This window comes from Muntiacus reevesi, chromosome 3 (assembly GCF_963930625.1).
Source record: "Muntiacus reevesi chromosome 3, mMunRee1.1, whole genome shotgun sequence".
Lineage (NCBI taxonomy): Eukaryota > Metazoa > Chordata > Mammalia > Artiodactyla > Cervidae > Muntiacus > Muntiacus reevesi.
Window position 1 is genome coordinate 226886805 of NC_089251.1, and position 17856 is coordinate 226904660.

General features: G+C 37.3%; 1 protein-coding gene across 17 annotated transcripts in view; it reads right to left on the reverse strand.

Annotated features, from left to right (window-relative positions):
- The window catches only part of NEB (nebulin), a 204397-nt gene that overhangs the window by 158509 nt on the left and 28032 nt on the right, over positions 1-17856 (reverse strand). For all 17 annotated transcript variants that reach the window (XM_065931527.1, XM_065931542.1, XM_065931541.1 and 14 more), the window contains exons 19-33: positions 17506-17613; positions 17309-17422; positions 16024-16125; positions 15817-15924; positions 15623-15727; positions 14527-14625; positions 11928-12032; positions 11248-11355; positions 11051-11164; positions 7369-7566; positions 5268-5375; positions 3132-3230; positions 2256-2360; positions 2061-2168; positions 12-323 (exon numbers count right to left, since the gene is read on the reverse strand). In XM_065931527.1, coding sequence (XP_065787599.1) covers positions 12-323; positions 2061-2168; positions 2256-2360; positions 3132-3230; positions 5268-5375; positions 7369-7566; positions 11051-11164; positions 11248-11355; positions 11928-12032; positions 14527-14625; positions 15623-15727; positions 15817-15924; positions 16024-16125; positions 17309-17422; positions 17506-17613 — 1893 coding nt within the window. The remainder of the gene's footprint in view (positions 1-11; positions 324-2060; positions 2169-2255; positions 2361-3131; positions 3231-5267; positions 5376-7368; positions 7567-11050; positions 11165-11247; positions 11356-11927; positions 12033-14526; positions 14626-15622; positions 15728-15816; positions 15925-16023; positions 16126-17308; positions 17423-17505; positions 17614-17856) is intronic.

Here is a 17856-nt window from a genome sequence, read left to right on the forward strand (position 1 = left end):
ACATCACTTACATTGCTCTGTATGTGCATCATGTTTTTAGACAACTCCAGGTCCATGGCATCAGGCAGGTAGGTGTAGTGATGGAGTGAATGCTTATAGCCGACATTGCTGGCAACATCTTGGGCTTTCTTGGCTGCCACAATGTTGACCATGTCATGGGGTGTGTTGTGTCTGGTCTTCGTCTTCTCATAGTCTTTTTTATACTCCCGGTCGGACTGTATTTTGGCCACGTTCATATAATGAACCAGTTTAGGGTCATCTTGGAGACTTCGGAAGCCAACCATTTTCCCTTTGGCCTTTTCATAATCTTTTTTGTACTGGAACTGTTGGAAAAAAAGGTGGGTATATTTTTTAAGTTAGGAAGATTTTACTGAACATTGAGACCATGATTTTGAAGCAACTGAGCTGCCCAGAAATTGTTTTCATAACCAAACAATTTGATGTTGGCCTGTATATACTTGAAATGTAGCCTGGTAAAATTTAAATGCTACAGAGTCTGTTTGGTTGCCTGTAGTTGCTTCTGCCACCCAAGAGAGGTTGGGGTGGGGATGTTACCATAATTCACATCAGTGACAAAGTAAAACAAGTTCTTTCCACTTCGACAGTGATAGAGACAAATGAAACTTTCAATATTTGAACTCCTCCGGTGGCTTATACCATCTGAACCACCAGGGAAGCCCAATACTTCACAATCTCCACCAACTATACTATGCTTCTAAAACTAAATACCTGGCTCTTTTAGGAGTAGTAGAAGAAGAATTTTACTAGTAATAGTACAATTTTAATGAGTCTTTGGATATTCAAAAGGAGACCCAGAACTAGTAGTGTGCAACACTAATTGGCTCTGAATAATAAAGTGGAGAGAATTGAGCTTCCTTAAGGAGACCTGGGAAGAAGCCCAGGAAGCTGAGAAGCAGAGACATGAGGGAAGGTTTGTGTGAATGTTGGGATGGGGTGACTGGAAGGGAGCACCACAGAGAAAGAGGGTCAGTGAGAAACCCTGGAGCAGGGCTTTTAGGACATGGACTTCGATTTTTCAACCTTAGTGTATTTACATTGGGGCAGTGTTAACTTCATATCAAACAAACAGTCAAGTTGTACTCGGGATTTGGAAGGATCCTAAGAAGCAGCAGCTGTGTTCCATTTCTGGATTATGCAGAGGAGAAAGAATAAATCCAGGGAAGGAGAGCCCAGCTGAGCCAGAGCAAAACCATCCTGTGCAAATCAGGAGTCTGAGGTGGTCAGAAAAAATAAAGCCTCAGGCAAAGAAGCAATGGTGGGGAGGGCATCCCACTTCCGGCAGGACAGCAGGAAAGGCCTTGAGGCCATTTTATTTAAATCTTACAGAGAAGTGACTTCAACTTCCGTCTGGGTTGAAGTAAGATAGGAACAGAAAAACAAGTTTTAACTTTAATGAAGCCTAATGACTGATTATACTCCCTTATGGCTCAGCTGGTAAAGAATCCGCCTGCAATGTGGGAGACCTGGGTTCCATCCCTGGGTTGGGAAGATCCCCTGGAGAAGGGAAAGGCTACCCACTCCAGTTTTTCTAGCCTGGAGAATTCCATGGACTGTATAGTCCATGGAGTCACAAATAGTCGGACACGATTGAGCAACTTTCACTTTCAATGACTGATTATTAGGGACTCCGACACTGGAAGTCCATTCATCAGTCTGTAGAAGCAAAGAAGTAAAAAGAGATGTACGGGAAAGAGAGAATTCATAGAAATTAAGCAAGTTTTGAGATAAAAGTTTACCATCAGGAGGTTATGATGATGTAAACAGCAAGTAACTTCTTTATATCTATCAAAGGAATGACATGAATTTGTGCAGAATTATAGAAGAGAATTTAAAATTAGGGGGTTGATTAGAACAGATCAGTCAAGGTTATACAAATCCTTACCCCCAAGAAAATTCAGATCTGTTTAGAGAACTTTCCTTCCCGAATAGTTTCAGCCTGGCGTACTCCAAGTCAGGGACAGCAGACATGGTGACTTGGGTAACAAGCCCACCAGCCCACATTTTCTGGTTACACACAGGAGACCACCAGTTGGACTTACGTCACTTGCTGCCTGTCTGGCTGCTTTGGCAGCTTTGATGGGAATCGCATCAATTCTCAGGTCGTACCCCTTCTTGCTCAAATCTTTCAAGTCTGCTTTGTACATATTCTGTAAGAAAAATATCGTTTGAAGATAACTCAGACCACATGAAGAAAATGTTTAACCCCCTGTGAGCAGCTGAACCCACGTGCACACCTCACTGATATTGTAGGCATTGACTTTAGCCTGAATGAACTGGGGCAGGTCTGCTGGCAGACTGTACTTGTGAATAACTTCCTCTCCTTTGGCTTTGTAGGCAACCTGAAAGGGAATAAAAAGCATAAACAAAAAAAGTACAGGAAATTGTTTAATGGCACAGAAAAATTTCTGAGCAGATCACACTGCATAGAGGAGTTTTTATGAAACACAGAGCCATCCCCATATTCACTTGAAAATATCTGTAGGCATTAAGGTCTCCTATGCCATTGCACAGGGTCTGATTTTAGTGCCAGTTTAGCCTTGGCAAAAGTCCCTTGGTATGAGCCTCCAGATTGAGGTGGGGTACCTACCGAGGAGCCCAGGAAGGTGACCCAATGACAAAGTTAACCTCCAGACACTTTTTTGAGGATAGGAAAAAGTAATAGGGTAGGATTCACCAACTACCTATATTATACGTTGTGGGCAGTGAGTGACTAATGGAACTTAAGGGTAGTTTTTACTAAGCATGACTTTTGTCTTAGCTCTGACTTAAAATAGTAACTCCTCCATATGTTGTAGTATCTATGTTCACTTTCCTAATCTTTCCTAGATACAGGTTTGTGTTTCTGGTTATCAAAGAAGTACCTCTTACCTTGTCCTTGGAAAGCAACGTATAATTGTGCTAAAAAAAAATTGTCAGCACAAATTACATAAGCTTCTAAAGATATAAATAGGGTATGATTTTATTAATGAAAAGTTGAGGGATTATATTGTCGCTCACATACTCAAGTCTCTTTAGACTGTGTGATATGTACAGGTGATCATTACATTTGGGCATACAATACACATATTTGTATTAGTTAACATTTAAATACAGAGAGAATTAGCACTTACATCACTCCTCTGGGCCTGATTAATCTTAGATTGTACTATAATTGGAGCATCTTCAATTGAAGTAAACTTGAGAGTATCTGGATGTTGGCGATATTTTTTCTGTTTGATGAATCAAAAAGAAAAAAAGAATATTACTTTCACCAAAGGCTAATATGTATCAAAATCTTACAAATTCATTTGGGAGGGACAAGAACTTTTCCTGATTTTTAAAATGTAAAAATACTAGATTCTTTGCTGGCTTGTGGGTGCAGGGGGAATGAATACAATACAAAATCCAGCATTTAAAGAGATCGTTCTAATTTTCAACTGTTTGGGGACAGTACAGACCAAAAGAACTTTCAGGAACCGACTTCACTCTCTTAATTTCTTGCTCATGATGTGAAAGAAGGCACTGTCAGCTCAGTAGAATCCTGAAACCTCACAGAGCTTTCTAAAGGATTCACAGAAAAGAGGCAAGGACAAGTGGTGTAGCTTTACATGACACTCAGAAGCTCTCAGGGGTGCCATTTTCCCTGTCACTCCATCAGCAGCTGAAGTTGTCCAGTTGAGGAACTAGGGCAACAGCTCTGGATTATGAACAAAGAAGGGAGGACTTTTCACTTTGCAAGCCTTAATGTGGTTAATCCCTAAATTATCACCAAAGTGCTGAGGGGACACAGGAGAGGGGACAGTGGGAAGGTGTCTCAATTGGGAGCTATCAACATCTAGCTATCCTCATTCCTATATTCTTTTCCTAGTTCTCTTCCTATGTGCATATTATATATAATCCCTCTCTTGTGTATATAGAAGCATCCCCTCTTTCAACTTCAGACTTCTGAAAACCACCAACCCAGAAGAGCTCTTTCTGAATGATCTCTCTTGAGTATATAAAGGAGTTTCTACCCAAAACGAGCAAACAGCAGTACAAAACAACAAGAACAAAAACGGGCGTGGAAGACAACCCTCACTTAGCACCTCTGATCCTACTTTGTGTGGTCTGCCTTCCTGGATGACGAATTCACCTGACAGCAGCGGTAATGTTCAGCTGTTGTCAGAGAAGGGACTGTTTAAGAACCCCAGGATTACCACTGTTTCTTTTTAGACTGAATAACAATATATACACCACTTCAAAGTCATCAAGAATATAGCACAGGGAACAATAATACTTCAAAGAAAAGTATTTCTATGATTGTCATTATATGCATAATTTACAATCACCATATTTTTGGGGAAAAAATCCGTATGCCCAGTTGGACAACCAAAATGCGATATAGCCATACAAAGGAATACTATTAATAAAAACAAACGTATTTTGGACACATGTAGAAATATGGATGAACCTCAAAAACATTATGCTAAGTGAAAGAATCCTGATTCAAAAGATATTTCTGGAAAAGACAAAATTATAGAGATGGAAAGAAGATCTATAATTGTCTGGGGTTGAAAATGGGTGTGGGAATTTTGGGGGAAAAAATTTAGCATCTTAAAATTCAATTGTGGGTCTGATACCACTGAATATATGCCAGCAGCCAACTCCCTCCTAACTATTTTGAAGGCAAAGTATGTGCGTAGCCTCCATAATTTCAAATATTCTTTTTCCTGCTGGCAAAACCATTCCTAACTAGAGGGGGAATCTCGTGAAACCCAAGGCCAAAATTGAAGCAACCTTGAACTAATCTTTGGATATATCCAATGACCTAACCGAACTTCCAGTCCAGCCTCCCTTGACCATGATGATTTCACTCCTGTTTTATGTATTTCTAAGTATATTATTCATTTAACTAGCTTGCTTCTGGAAAATAAAGATGCGTTTACCATTCAAAAAAAATCTGGTTGTGGGGATGGCTATACAACTATATGGATTTAATAAAACTTGTCAAGGTGTACACTTAAAATATGTGAATTCTGTGGTATTCAAACTATACCTCGATAAAGTTGTTGAAGATATTTCTGCCATAAATGGTTAACATAAATGACTTTGGTGATGTGAAAGGGTGCAATTATCTACTGAGATAATGCATACATGTGATAATTTGGTTTCTTCTTGTAGCAACAATACCAGAAAATGAAGTGGTCAAGGAGGCCCTTCCCATGGTATGGGGGGGTTTAGCACGACACATTCACAACTCTCGACAGAGAGAGAGGTGATGGCTGTACCTCATTCAGAATGTCTGAGGCTCGCTTTGCCTTTTCCATCTCTAAGGACCCAAATGGCACCCAGCCACAACCCTTCATCCAGCTGTTGTAGTCAGCTTTGTATTCGACCTAGAACACCGAGAGAAAGGTTACACTTCTTTATTCAGAGCCATCCTTATTTGTAAAATCATTAACATTTCCCCCCCCAAAAAATGCTTGTTAAGATTTCTGACCAGGTTCCTTATTCCATGCATTGAAGTTATTTTAAACATTTCCTTGGGGAGAGATTTTAAGTCTTTAGGTTTTCACTATTCTTTCTAGTTGGCATATATTCTCCTTCATCCTTATTTCCCAAGTATGTGGAATTATAATTTCAATCTGGAAAATCCTAAATTCAAAACTGTATTTCAAAGAACAAATGAAATTGCTATATTTTGATCATCAGATCTGTTTGCTCACTAGAACACTAGTATTGGGTTTCTATGTCACTGAAGGCCATACTGAAGATGGATAATTTTGCTCATTTGCTGATAAGACTTGATAGTAATTATTTGTACTAAGTGTTTACACACATTGCCTTCATGTGTAATTGTCAGCTTAAGAGTGTTTCTCCATTAGCTAACAATGCATTTTAAAATAGTTGTATTCAATAATTTGCTTATGGAGAGCAGTTATCATCTGGAATTGAACCTATCTGGGGGACAGTTACTTGATGCTATTAAAATAATAACCTACTCTTAACCAACTCTTGTTGTCTGGCTATAGATGATACCTAAAACATATGCTCTAGATACAAAATTTAGATCAGTGAGGGCCTTTTAAATGGAATGAAAAAGCAAGAAACCATTGGTTCCTGCCTTTGAGAAAACTGTGATCTATTTGGGAGGAAGAAACATAACAAAATGAAACAAAAGGATAATAATGCATAAAACAGAATTTTTAGTCATGAGAATGTAAAATTGTACAGCTGCTATAGAAAATAGTATAGCAGTTTCTCAAAAAATTAAAAATAAAAACTATTTTATCATCCAGAAATTCTACTTCTGTGTATATACTCAAAAGGATTGAAAGCAGGGTCTTAAAGATATTCACGCATCCATGTTCACTGTAGCATTATTCGCAATAGCCAAAAGGTAGAAACCACCCAAATGTTCGCTGACAGATGAATGGATAAACCAAATACCACATATACATGCAAAACAGAACACTATTCAGCCTCAAAAAGGAAGGAAATTCTGACACACACACTATGAATGAACCTTGAGGACATCATGCTAAGTGAAATAAGCAAATCAGAAAAAGGTAAGCACTGCATAATTCCATTGATATGAGATCTTTAGAGTATTCCAGCCTCAAAGAAAGTAGAAGGTTGGTTGACAGGGACTGAGGGGAAGAGGAAATGGGGAATTATTTAATGCACATAAGATTTAATTCTTTTGTAAGATAGAAAAGTTTGAGATTGATTTTACAACAGTGTAATTAACTGCTGCTGAACTGTACACTTAAAAATGTTAAATATGGCCAACACTATGTTATGCATATTTTATCATTAAAAAAATAGAATTGTTAGGACAGGTGTTCAATTGTATAGCTCAGACAAATCGATTTGCCTAAAGACGTTTTGATCCGCAGGAAAAAACCCAGCCATTATAAAAAGTAATATGATAAATCATACACTTTATTCTCAGACAAGATAGCAAACTATATAAAAAAATTACTGACTGATGAATGTGATAATTATGCTAATGGTGATGCTAATACTAGCAAATGTTTATTGAGAATTCACCAGGGCCTGGCACCATGCTAGGAGTATTTTGAATGCATTTAAATAATCAAAACAATTCTTTTGTATTATTCCAATTTTATAAGGAGGACTCTAAACTCAGCAAGGTTGATCAGTTTCCCAAAAGCAATGTGGTGGGGTGCCTGCCAGCCCCAGGCCTTTCTAACCCTGAAGAGTGTGCTCTCATAGAATCCCCAGGATCATTTTTCCATCACATATTTGCTACATACAGAAGACAGTGCAGACACTTATGAGAATTGCCAAAAACATCACTAAGCTTAGAAACCCTTCTCAGTTTCTACCTTAAATAGCAGGAATAGAGAAAATCTGGTTACTCACATCGCTCTGCAGTGCATAAGCCTTCTTGGCAAGGTCCACATTAACGCTGTCAGGCGGGTAGCTGTAATTGTGTAAGACGTGCTTATAGTCCACATCGCTGGCAATTGCCTGAGATTTCTTAGCATGAGTGATTGGGAGCATGTCAAGAGGTGCCGTGTAGATAGTTTTTGACTTTTCATAGTCTTTACGATATTCACGCTGTGAATAAGAAATTACCAATTATTAATACAAATCTTCAACGGATTTGCAGAAAAGCAGAGATCTCTATTAAGCAATAAATACAAGTTAGAGATATAGACCCAAACATCTAGTGAGTGATTTTTTCTTAAAATTTGATATGTTTCACTTTACTGAACACCTCTCCCCCCAAATCATACATGGACAGCTCTTCTCAAATCTTTTTTTTTAAGATCAAAGAGGAACTGTCAGACATTATGAATAGGCCACAGTTTCTGCTTCAGCCAGCTATATTTTATTTTAAAATGGGGTTTTTCAAGGACCACTAATAAGCATTATTTCTACCAAGTTAATAACTGTTGAAGAGTTTTCCACTAAAGAAATATTTTTTAAATTGTCAAAAATTATATGATAATCACTTCGTACTTCTGATTGTATAAAATTGCTACTTCGTAGATAAGGCTGTACACTTGACTTCTTGACTTTTCTAAAGTCATCTTTAAATGAATAGTTACTGATTTTTCAACCTGACTTTTCTAGTTTGGACAATAAATAAGCTCCACTGAGAACCCCAAAGGGTTTTGTTCATACTAAGTTTAATTTTGGTTACAATTTAAAAGAAGCTTCAGGTTTCAGCAGCTACAAGACCTCAAAGGAGAAAAATTTATGAAACTGAGGCATGAAAGTAACCCTGGTCTTTATGTACAGTGTTCTCATAAACCAGATGTCCTGACTGGGCCTCAGAAGGAACTTTCATTGACTGGTTTTCTGGAATGGCTGGAGAGGGTGCTAATTAGGTCAAAACCCAGCTTCATCATGTTTGCTCACCAATTACCTTAACAGAAAAATTTTGGCCCAGTACCCTTAGGAAAATTCTAAACCCATTATATCTCCCTATAATCACATAAGCGCTAAGACAGTGATCCAAGCTAGCAAGTATGGATGTGCATTATAAAGTTCCTGTAGGAATTCCTTCTGCAAATAATTTGATCTTTTAGCTTTACTAGGGAATGTAATCTTCCTTTTAAGCTTTCATGGGTAGTCAGTTTCATAGAATAAATATATCTCTTTAATTGTAAAATCTAGGCCCTGGTTTACGATGATAAAATATGGCCACTTTCTGATGGCATGCAAGAACATTGAAAAAAATACAGTTTGTCTTTATTAGAAATAAACAAATAAAGCAATGTTGTAATAGCAGTTGGTGTGTGGAACTGCTTTTGACTAAACTGTTTTGGTCATGCAGCTTACATGATCTTAGATCCTTCACCAGGGATCAAACTCATGCCCCGGCAGGGAAAGCACGGGGTACTAACCACTAGATCACCAGGGAACTCCCTCAACTATGTTGTTCTAACTCTCTTGTTCAAATTCAAATCAGCTCACACCTATCTGTACATATAAAATATTGTCAAAGACCCAAATGGCTATATTTTTAAATTGAAGTATAGTTGATTTACAATATTAGTTTCAGATGAACAGCATAGTAAATCAGTAGTTTTATAGATTACACTCCATTAAAAGTTACAAGATAATGGCTATAACTGTGATAATTCTGTGCTCTAGAATATATCCTAATTGTGTATCTACTTTATACATAAGCAGTTTGTATCTCTTAATCCCCTCTATCTTGCCCCTCTCTCCCTCCTCCCACAGGTAATTGCAAGTTTGTTTTCTGTATCTATCTGTTTTGTTATATACATTCATTTTATTTTCTAGATTCCACTCTCAAGTGATATCATACAATATTTGTCTTTCTCTGACATTTTACAAGCATAATATTCTCTAGGTACAACCATACTGCAAATGGCAGAATTTCATTCTTATTTATGGCTGAGTGATACTCAACAGTATACATATGCCACATCTTGTTTATCCATTCATTTGTTGGACACTTAGGTTGCTTCCATATTTAGCTATTGTAAATAAGACTGCTGGGAATATTGGGATGAATACATCTTTTTGCACTAGAGTCTTCCTCTTTTCTAGGTGTATGCCCAGGAGTGGGACTGCTGGATCATATGGTAGCTCCACTTTTAGTTTTTTAAGGAACCTCCATACTGTTTTCCATAATGGCTGCACCAATTTACATTCCCACCAACAGTGTAGGAGAGTTCTCTTTTCTCTATATCCTTGCCAGTATTTGTTATTTTTAGACTTTTTGATGATAGGCATTCTAAAAGGTGTGAGGTGATATCTCATTGTTGTTTTCATTTGTATTTCTCTAATAATTAGCTGTTGTTGAACATTTTTTTAATTTTAAATTTATTTTTTAATTGAAGGATAATTGCTTTACAGAAGTGTGATGGTTTCTGCCAAAAATCAACCATGTTGAACATCTTTTCATGTGTCTGTTAGCCATCTATATGCCTTCTTTGGAAAAATCTCTATTCAAATTTTCTGCCCTTTTTTTGGGGATTGTTGCCTTGATACTGAGCTGTACGAGCTGTTTATATATTTTGGATGCTAACCCCGTGTGAGTTATGTCATTTGCAAATATTTTCTATTTCATAGGTTGTCTCTTCATTTTGCTATGCAAAAGCTTTTAAGTTTAATTTTGTCCCATTTTTGTTTTTGTTTTTATTTCTTTTGCCTTATGAGACAGATCCCAAAAAATATTACTACAATTTATGTCAAAGAGTGTCCTACCTAGGTTCTCTTCTAGGAGTTTCATGATTTCAGGTCTTTAATGCATTTTGAGTTCATTTTTGTATATGGAGGGAATGCTCTAAATCTCACCCTTTCACATGGTTAAAATGAAAGCAAAAGATATAAATGCCTTTCTCTTTCATCATGAAAAACTAATATTTCAAGCTATGTTGAACATTCTTAACCACTCTTAAGGGATTCTCTAAGCATTTTAAAATATAGTGTATATTATAATTTGTGATAGTGTATGTTTGCCTCTCTATCCTAAGAATTTTAACTGGAAGATGATAGACGGCCTAAAGGCAATATTTAGGGAATCCACGAATTCTCTGAAAGGTAAAGGTATGAAAAAATCTCCATTTTTCTAAAGAGATGGTCCAAATCTTTTATCAGATTCTCAAATGTAACTATAATTAATGGTATATTTTTCTTAGATCTAGGCCAATACTAATTACTAAAGGCAATAAAGAGCAAAGTTTGCTATACTAAGATTTTTATCTCTGACTCATGATTTTTCTTTCAAAATAAGGTCACTTTTTAAAACTTAATAATTTTAAAAGTTACTTTTCAATTAGAAAATATGAAAATAACTTAATGTTTTCCAAATGATGCTAAAAATTATACTCAATATTCTACTAAATATGAGCACATAGGTCTTTCAAAGTGAAACGGTAATCAAGTACAAATAATTTCTCTCCTCAAACATGAGAGGTACAAAAGCTTGGGGAATCATTCTCCTTTTAAAGTTCTGCTCAGCAGTTTGTTGTTATGAACCTGATGCAATCCTTTTACTATCCTTGGCCATATTAACTGGGACACAATACTAAAAATAAGACGGATTGAGAAAAGCACTCACATCACTCTGGTTTTTGGCCGTCTTCAAAGAGTGCAGCATCTTGGGGTCGTCATTAATACTGAGAGCTCCGATCATCTTTCCTTTGCTTTTCTCATAGTCTTTCTTGTACATCACCTGTAAGGACCTCACATGAGTCAGATCCCACTCATCAGGAAGCATCGCTGAGGCCCCCCGCCCAGTGCCCGGGCCATACTCACATCACTAGCGATCTTGGTGTTGGCTTTGGCTGCCAGCAGGGGAATGGCGTCCACCTTAATGTCAAACTTCTTAGCTTTGGTCTTCTCCCAGTCATGCTTATAAATATTCTGGACAGAAAAATTTCAGCACAGGAATTTTAAGAACAATATCTAACATAGATTAACTCTGTAAAAATTTTAAAACAGATTGAAACTTTGTATATAGAGACTTATTTTACCTATTTAATACTATATTTACCAAATGATAGTATAGCTTATTATCTATCATCTGGCTTCTTTCCTCCACCACAAAATAAGTATAATATACTCTTTCCACTGTTCTGTAAACTTTCTAAAGACTCTATGTTGATACATAAAGGATAATATAACGTGACAACCAACTGGAGAAGGGGAAAGTGACATTTCCTTATGAGAGTATGAGAGATCTTGTGAAGCTCTAGGGATTGGCCGGAAGGAAGGCAGCAGGGTGATTGAAAGAATGTTTCTGATAGTAACAGAGACTATGGAAAAAATGAAATCTAAAGGGTAACAGAGTCTTAAGGGCATTTAAGTTCAAAAGCTCCACTTAGCACTCTGGCAAGCATCTCAACAGTTGTTTATTTGCATAATTCCTAATCTGGTCTTTTTAAGCATTCATAATATTTCCTCTTCATGCATACACCAACATGCATGGTACTCACATCACTCAGGTTATAGGCGTTGACTCTGTGTTGTATAAACTGTGGAGCATCTGCTGGTATGTGGCACTTGAACTTCTCACCTTCATGCTTTGCCTTGTAATTCAGCTGAAAAGCAATAGAGAATAGCCAAACAGGTCAGGGTAGGAGCTTCCTTGAGTTTATAAAGGAGAATGTATATAGCTAAGTCATTACTATCCTTTTTAGAAAAATGACTCAAAGAAATAGTCTATCCAGTCAAAATCCAGCATAGGATCCAGACTCTCACTTCCTCTTTCATGGACGCTGGTATAAAACAACTCTGGGTTATCATTTTGTAAATGCCATCACAATGTATATACGGGAATCTCATTGTCCTCTGGGGTGTGCCTTGAGAACATGAACACTCAAAATCTATGTAATTGGAGCACTGTCAAAAATAATAGTAATTCTAAAAAGAATGCTAGAACAGTTTAAAAGATACATAAATTCTTACCAAAAGTACAAGATATGGGACTTTATTTGAAATTTTTAAAAGGTGACATTAGGTGGAAGGAAGAAAGTGTAAAGAAGGAATGAGGCTGTTGAATTTTGCAGTTAAAGGCAAACGCACTGAGAAGAACCATGCATTTCAGATCCTTCAAGACAGAACCCCTGGCCTCACCAGGACAACGAGAAGAGAGGGTGGTTCCTGGGCGCCATGCCACTTGCCGAGCTCAGTTGCAGCACTGATGTTATTAGTATTTGAAAGTAGTGAAAGTCACTCAGTTGTATCCAATTCTTTGCGACCCCATGGACTATATATAGTTCATGGAATTCTCCTGGCCAGAATACTGGACTGGGTAGCTGTTCCCTTCTTCAGGGCATCTTCCCAACCCAGAGACTGAACCCAGGTCTCCCGTATTGCAGGCAGATTCTTTATCAACTGAGTCACCAGGAAAGCCCAAGAATACTGGTGTGGGTAGCCTATCCCTTCTCCAGGGGATCTTCCCGGCCCAGGAATGGAACTGGGGTCCCCTGCACTGTAGGCAGATTCTTTACCAGCTGAGCTACCAGTGAAGCCCAGTGTTAGCTAGTTGTCCTTTACTGGGGCACAAAATATTAATATGCTGGGAAAAGTTGCACATGAACCAATATGTCTTTTGGACTACATTGACACCATTCCTTTCTTTTTAAAATTTTGTTGGTATATAATTGCCTTACAGTGTTATGGAGAAAACCATAATTCCAAAATATATGTGCAACCCAAAGTTCATAGAAGTACTATTTACAACAGCTAGGACATGGAAGCAACCTAAAGGTCCATCAACGGAGGAACGGATAAAGAAGATGTGGTATATATATATAATGGAATATTACTCAGCCATAAAAAGGAACAAAATTATGCCATTTTCAGAGATGTGGTAGGACCTAGAGATTGTCAGAAAGAGTGAAGCAAGTCAGGAAAACATATTAATCATACATTAATATGATTAATTAATATACCAATATTTTCATTAATATTAATATATTGATATTTTACTATATTAATATTAATATGGTTGTTAATGTATAAATTGTATATTAATATATGATTAATAAATATAAATCATATTAATGCATGTATGTAGAATGTAGAAAAATGGTAGACATTCCTTTCTTTACCAACTGTGCATGAGATAATTCATATTACAAAAACCATGTTTAACTATGGCAAATGGAATATTACATCTTCCTGTCTTGAGGAGCACATGCTACTCCTCAGGATTTAGCTGTGTTCACACCTGGCTACTCAGGGCTTCCCTGGTGGCTCAGTTGGTAAAGAATTTGGCTGCAATGCAGGAGACCTGGGTTTGATCCCTGGGTCAGGAAGATCCCCTGGAGAAGGGAATGACTACCCACTCTAGTATTCCTACCTGGAGAATTTCATGGACAGAGAAGGTTGGTGGGCTACAGTCCATGGGGTTGTCAAAGAGTCGGACATGACTGAGCAGTGAACAAACACCTAGCTGCTCAAAGTGGGGACTCTCTCCAGGCCTACCAAATCAGAATCTCCATTTATCACCCACATACACGTCAGTATTTGAGAAGCACTGCTGCATGGCTGGGTCATTATACTTTAGACCCCCCTTGACTACCTAATCCAAAGTGCACCCCCGTCACTTTCTCACACATCATCTGATCTAAATTCTATATTATCATCATCCTATGTTAGTTTTTGTATTATTGTCTGGCGTCTTGTTTCCATGCTCTTTTTCTTTCTATAAATCCTTTGTTGGCAAACTCAGGAATGGGAAAAATTTGCCTTGTTACCTGTCAAGTAGCTGTTTTTGTTGTTGTCATGTAAGTTGCCTTGAAATTTTAGTATGCATTATTTTTGGAATATGAGAGATCCTAATGAGCAAATTCCCACTAAAAATCGAGGAGTTATTGCAGAATTATTAGTCATTCTTACTATTGTCTGACACCATTCTTCCTGAGGTTACAATTCAGTCTAGCAGATTCATTTGCATTTTATTGAATATATCTTGAAAAGTGACATTGGAATAATAGATGAGCCCATGAAGGTGAAATATGCAGATGCTGATGTCTAATAAGCAAAGCATTCTGGGTCACCCACACTTGCATTAATCAGGGCACTTACATCACTAAGCTGCTTTGTGTTGAGCTGGGCTTGCAACAGTACAGGAGTGTCAGTGACAGCTGTGAATTTGGTCTTATCTGGATGAACTTTGTAGGTATGCTACAAAAGAAGAGGTCTGTTAATGAAATTTCATAATGTTTCTTTAGATTCTTGTTCATATACACAATAACATGTACAAAGTTTCCAGCCAAAAATAGACTGCATTTTGTTCTTGAAAACTTGGTTGATGCATTCTCACTTCCTCTCTACCTCCCTCTCTCCTGAAGTTGCCTCCAAACTGGTTTCCCTGCCACAATTCAGCAACCAGATTAGCCTCCCCCTGCCGAAGCCTTACAATGACTCGCCACTGGACTCGGATTCAGTATAAAGTGGGCCTACCTGCCCTCCCCTACAGAATCCACCTTCCTCCTTCATCTCCTACCATTTTACCTCTTATTGCTGTCTGTTCCCTGGTATATGTCAGTTACCTCATCCTTTCAAGTCCTTACATGCTGAGAGTGTGTCTCTTCTCAGGCTGTTGTTCCCACTGCTCTTCCCTGGATCTTGGTTACACAGTCTTTGCCTTAGACCTTCCTTGACCTCCCAACCTATGGTATTCATCCAGTCTCCATCACCCACATCATTCTATTTTAACCCTATAGCATCAGTTTAGTTTTCTGATCTATCCTTCTAGTTTCTAGGCTGTTTATCGTCTGTCTCTCCTTCTCAGATGCATACTGAACAAGAAGCAGCCCAACTTGTCCCCTATTCTTTCTCAGCACCAAGGACAGTGTCTGGCACATGCCAGCCCATAACGTAAAATATACACCTATCTCTTACAAATCACCATGTTCATTCTTTCCCCAAAAGTCGTGTGTGTGTGTGTGTGTAGATATATGTATATACAGACTAGTGGAATAAAGGTTTATAAAACCTGAAGTCATTTTGTAAAAAAATAATTTTCTTCACAGTAATTTTTATATTCCCCAATTCTATCCAAAAAATAAAATTTAACATCTGCTAACAATTAGATGCTAGCATTTAAACTGCTGAATTGACCACTAGATGGCACAAGAATGCCAAACACAATCTCAAAACTTCAGGGCAGCTGACTTACATCTTTACACTTGTCTAGCTTCTTGATTGCTTCGTACTCTTGTGTTATTGTCTGAGGGAAATAGCATTTCCCTTTATCTTCTTCATATTCTGCTTTGTAATTTTTCTGTAATGAGAAAGAACAAAAATAGATCATGATATCTATTGTCCCCAACAATGTTACTGAAAAGCACGAAAAATTGTCTTCAAACTTACATCACTGTTTTGAGCTGAAACTCTCATGCAGTGTACTTGATATGGGTCCTCAAAACTGCCTATATAATGCCCCAAAACATTCTGTACATATGAATCTTTATATTTAGCCTGAAAAAGAAAACATATGCTTTCAAACTCAAATAGACAGTTATTTATCAGACAGGAGGAGAGCCCTCAAACCCGAGAGGTAACTGTGGCCTTTCAAACCTCGCTAAAGTTCTTCAGCAGGGTATCAAGTTGATATTTAGGAGTCTCGCAGTAATTCATGCTCTTTGCCTTTGTCTTCTCATAGTTTTCCTTGTATAATCTCTGTCAAAGGAAAAAGAAAATTAAACAAAGAAAATAGAATAATATATCTCATGGAATAGAAACTATTCATGTCACTGCTATACTTTACTGGAATGGAAATTTTTGTATTTCTTCAGCATTTATTTTCTACAAAGCAGAAAAGCAAAATAAATATGGTAGGGGCTCTTGTCTTATATGATCTAGTCTGCAGTAACCATAAATATATGCACAGTACTTATCCTAATATTTCTCAGCCAGAATAAATCACAGCTCACCAATGTTGCTGTTTAAGCAACTTTTTATCTTAAAATACTTTTTCCCACTTGAATGTGTTTGAAGGAAAATGATTCTTTAAGCATTGGTATGAAATATTGTAAGAGGTATAAAGTGGAGTTTCAATACTTAGGCACAGTTGTAGAAAAGTATTCCATTCAGTACTTGACGAAAACACATCTTACAATACCTCTGGAAGCTGACTTTTATCATTAAAACCTAAATTTCACTTTATAACAGTGATATACAAAATATGACTTTTCTGTGTTATTGAGTACATCATGTAGTACTTCACATTCTCTTTTAATTCTTCCATAAGGAAATCCAAAAAATATCCTCAATAAAGACAGTGATATTTATAAGTGACATAGAATAGGTAATATTTCTTCTTTGCTATGAATTAGAAAAGCAATTTTTGTAAAAAAAATTATTTTTAATAAAATATTTTAAGTCTTTAATATGAGATGAGTATTTTATAAAATTCTTAAAATAAAATACTTAAGCTTCACTGAGTTTTCCCTCCTTTGTCTGTAGCCTGGTTTTCTCACTTCTTGTCTTTCATTTTTCTGTATATATTTTTGTCAAGTACCTAGAGTTAGGTCATGGCATGGAATGAATAGCTGTTTAGATATACTGAGATACTGAGCTCATTTCCAGAAAAAACAATAAGGAAAATGGTATTGTTAGTGACATTTACCTCCTAATAAAACAGAAGACATTAAGGGATTAAGGGAAGCTTTACAATACTCTCTGGTGTCTCAAAGTACAGAGACATCATAAGAATGAGGAAGTTAATCATTCTTTACCACTGGGTTTTAATGTTTGATTTGTCATCCTGAATCTGAGATTTCATTAGGCTAATGTCTCATCCAAGCTTATACTAAACAGTAAGTACAGCCACATCTAAAGACAGGTTCACAAAAGCACTCACATCACTCTGGTTTTTGGCCGTCTTCAAAGAGTGCAGCATCTTGGGGTCGTCATTAATACTGAGAGCTCCGATCATCTTCCCTTTGGCTTTCTCATAGTCTTTCTTATACATCACCTGCAAGGACCTCACATGAGTCAGATCCCACTCATCAGGAAGCATCGCTGAGGCCCCCCGCCCAGTGCCCGGGCCATACTCACATCACTAGCGATCTTGGTGTTGGCTTTGGCTGCCAGCAGGGGAATGGCGTCCACCTTAATGTCAAACTTCTTAGCTTTGGTCTTCTCCCAGTCATGCTTATAAATATTCTGGACAGAAAAATTTCAGCATAGGAGTGGGCAAAAATGATATGCATGCTATCACACTTTATAGACTAAAGGGTAACCCAATACCCAATAGTTTGTCTCAATATAAAATAGACCATTTTCATTGTTTAAGAAATTTTAGATCATTCATTTTAGACAATTCTTGAGATGAATCTTCTTGTTCTCCAAGGTTAAGCTTCTCTACTCACCATGAGAATACTTCATTACATTAACTTCATTCTAGTT